Raw genomic sequence first — 1,544 nt, 5'->3', positions numbered from 1 at the left:
TATACTCTAAGATAATAAGAAGAAAAAAAGGTTTTAAAAAGCTAAAGTTTCATATATCAAACAAAACTTAAAATCCATGAGACTGATCTTTATTTGGATGTTTCTATTGTAAAAAAAAAAAAGCTGATGCAGCAAAAAACCACTATGTGGCATCAAATGGGACAAAAACTTATGAATCCAATGTAAAATTCCAAAAATTTTATTCCCCCATTCAATGATGTTAAAATATCTTGATACTATCCATATAATTATCGTTTACACAGCTCATCATGATCAGTTGTTTAGGAGGTTTAGCTACTAATTAAGAGGTCTTAAATTCGAGTCTTGCATATGTGATGTGTTTGTGAGTTTATCTTAATTGGCCTAAATATTCCAAAAATAAATACTCTCTCTCTCTCTCGAAATTATTCTGTGCGGAGGCCAGACGCAGAACGCCGTCCGGAGACCAGCCAGAATGCGCCACGTCAGCGGTATCGAGCCATGGTACTGAGCAAAGGGGTGATGTGATTCATCCTGATTGGTCTCCGGACGGCGTTCGGCATCAGCAAAGAATAATTAATCCGCTCTCTCTCTCTCTCTCTCTCTCTCTATATATATATATATAATTTTATACATGCATGTATGTTTATTTATTCTTAGGCTAATAAATTTTTTTTTAAAAAAAGCTAATGAAATAATTGCACAAAGAAAAAAACTCACAAAGTCCATAAATAGGTGGAAGATAGGCAAGCTTTGCATAACTTATTCCCTGCATGGGCAAATTACAGTCAATTCAATTTAGTAAAAGGTAATGTAATTAACATAATAGGCCGTATTTTCTTGCTAATTAATGTTATTATAGAGATAATCCAATGCTTAATCAATTGAAATTATAATTTAATTACTTGTGGGATTGCTAAGCTAGCAATAGTGAGGCCAGCAATAGCATCAGACTTGAGGAGTTCAAGGCTGTAATCACAGCCCCAAATCAAGACTGGAAACAAGTACTGAAGAACCATAAACGTCTTCTTAGTTACTGTTTTCTGCTTCTTAACGTTGTGAAGAGGATCATCAGGGAAGAAACATTCTCCTGACCAGTGCTTCAAAGCTCTGAATGTCCTCTTGTTTTGTGGCAAAGGAACCTTATGAACTTCATCTGATTTCTGAATTTCTTGAGCTGTTGCTGTAATTGAGAAATAGCCTGACTCTATATCTCCATTTTCTTCATCTGCGCTCTCTACCTTACCGGTCATTATTGCTTTGTTCTTCAGTAATAAGAGAAGAATTTCAGCTATTTGCTTAATAAAATGAGGTACTTATAGGAAGATACAGAAATGCTTAATGCAGTAAAAAGATTTGTTTGTTTATGCTTATTTTGGACTCAAAAGAAGAATGAGTTTTGATCAATTAAAATATACGAAAAAAATATAGTAAAGATTATTAGGATATAATGAGTAATTGACTATTTGACTCAGCCTTGTGCAGATGCTTGCAGATGATCAAAGCTTGGATATTATTTTAATTGCTGTACGTACAGCGCAGCAATTCTGCCGATATGCTTTTGT

The 1,544-nt window shown here is 34.2% G+C and overlaps 1 protein-coding gene across 1 annotated transcript in view; it reads right to left on the bottom strand.

Moving 5' to 3' along the window:
- Window positions 1-1,232, bottom strand: part of LOC110105601 (probable sulfate transporter 3.4) — a 5,520-nt gene extending 4,288 nt beyond the window's left edge. The window contains exons 1-3 of the mRNA XM_020835163.1: window positions 885-1,232; window positions 700-748; window positions 434-486 (exon numbers count right to left, since the gene is read on the bottom strand). Coding sequence (XP_020690822.1) covers window positions 434-486; window positions 700-748; window positions 885-1,232 — 450 coding nt within the window. The remainder of the gene's footprint in view (window positions 1-433; window positions 487-699; window positions 749-884) is intronic.
- Between the last annotated feature and the right edge of the window lie 312 nt (window positions 1,233-1,544).

Source organism: Dendrobium catenatum, unplaced genomic scaffold (assembly GCF_001605985.2).
Source record: "Dendrobium catenatum unplaced genomic scaffold, ASM160598v2 fragScaff_scaffold_1056, whole genome shotgun sequence".
NCBI classification, from domain to species: domain Eukaryota; kingdom Viridiplantae; phylum Streptophyta; class Magnoliopsida; order Asparagales; family Orchidaceae; genus Dendrobium; species Dendrobium catenatum.
The sequence above is the reverse complement of the archived record's forward strand: the minus strand, read 5'-3'. Positions and strand labels throughout refer to the sequence as shown.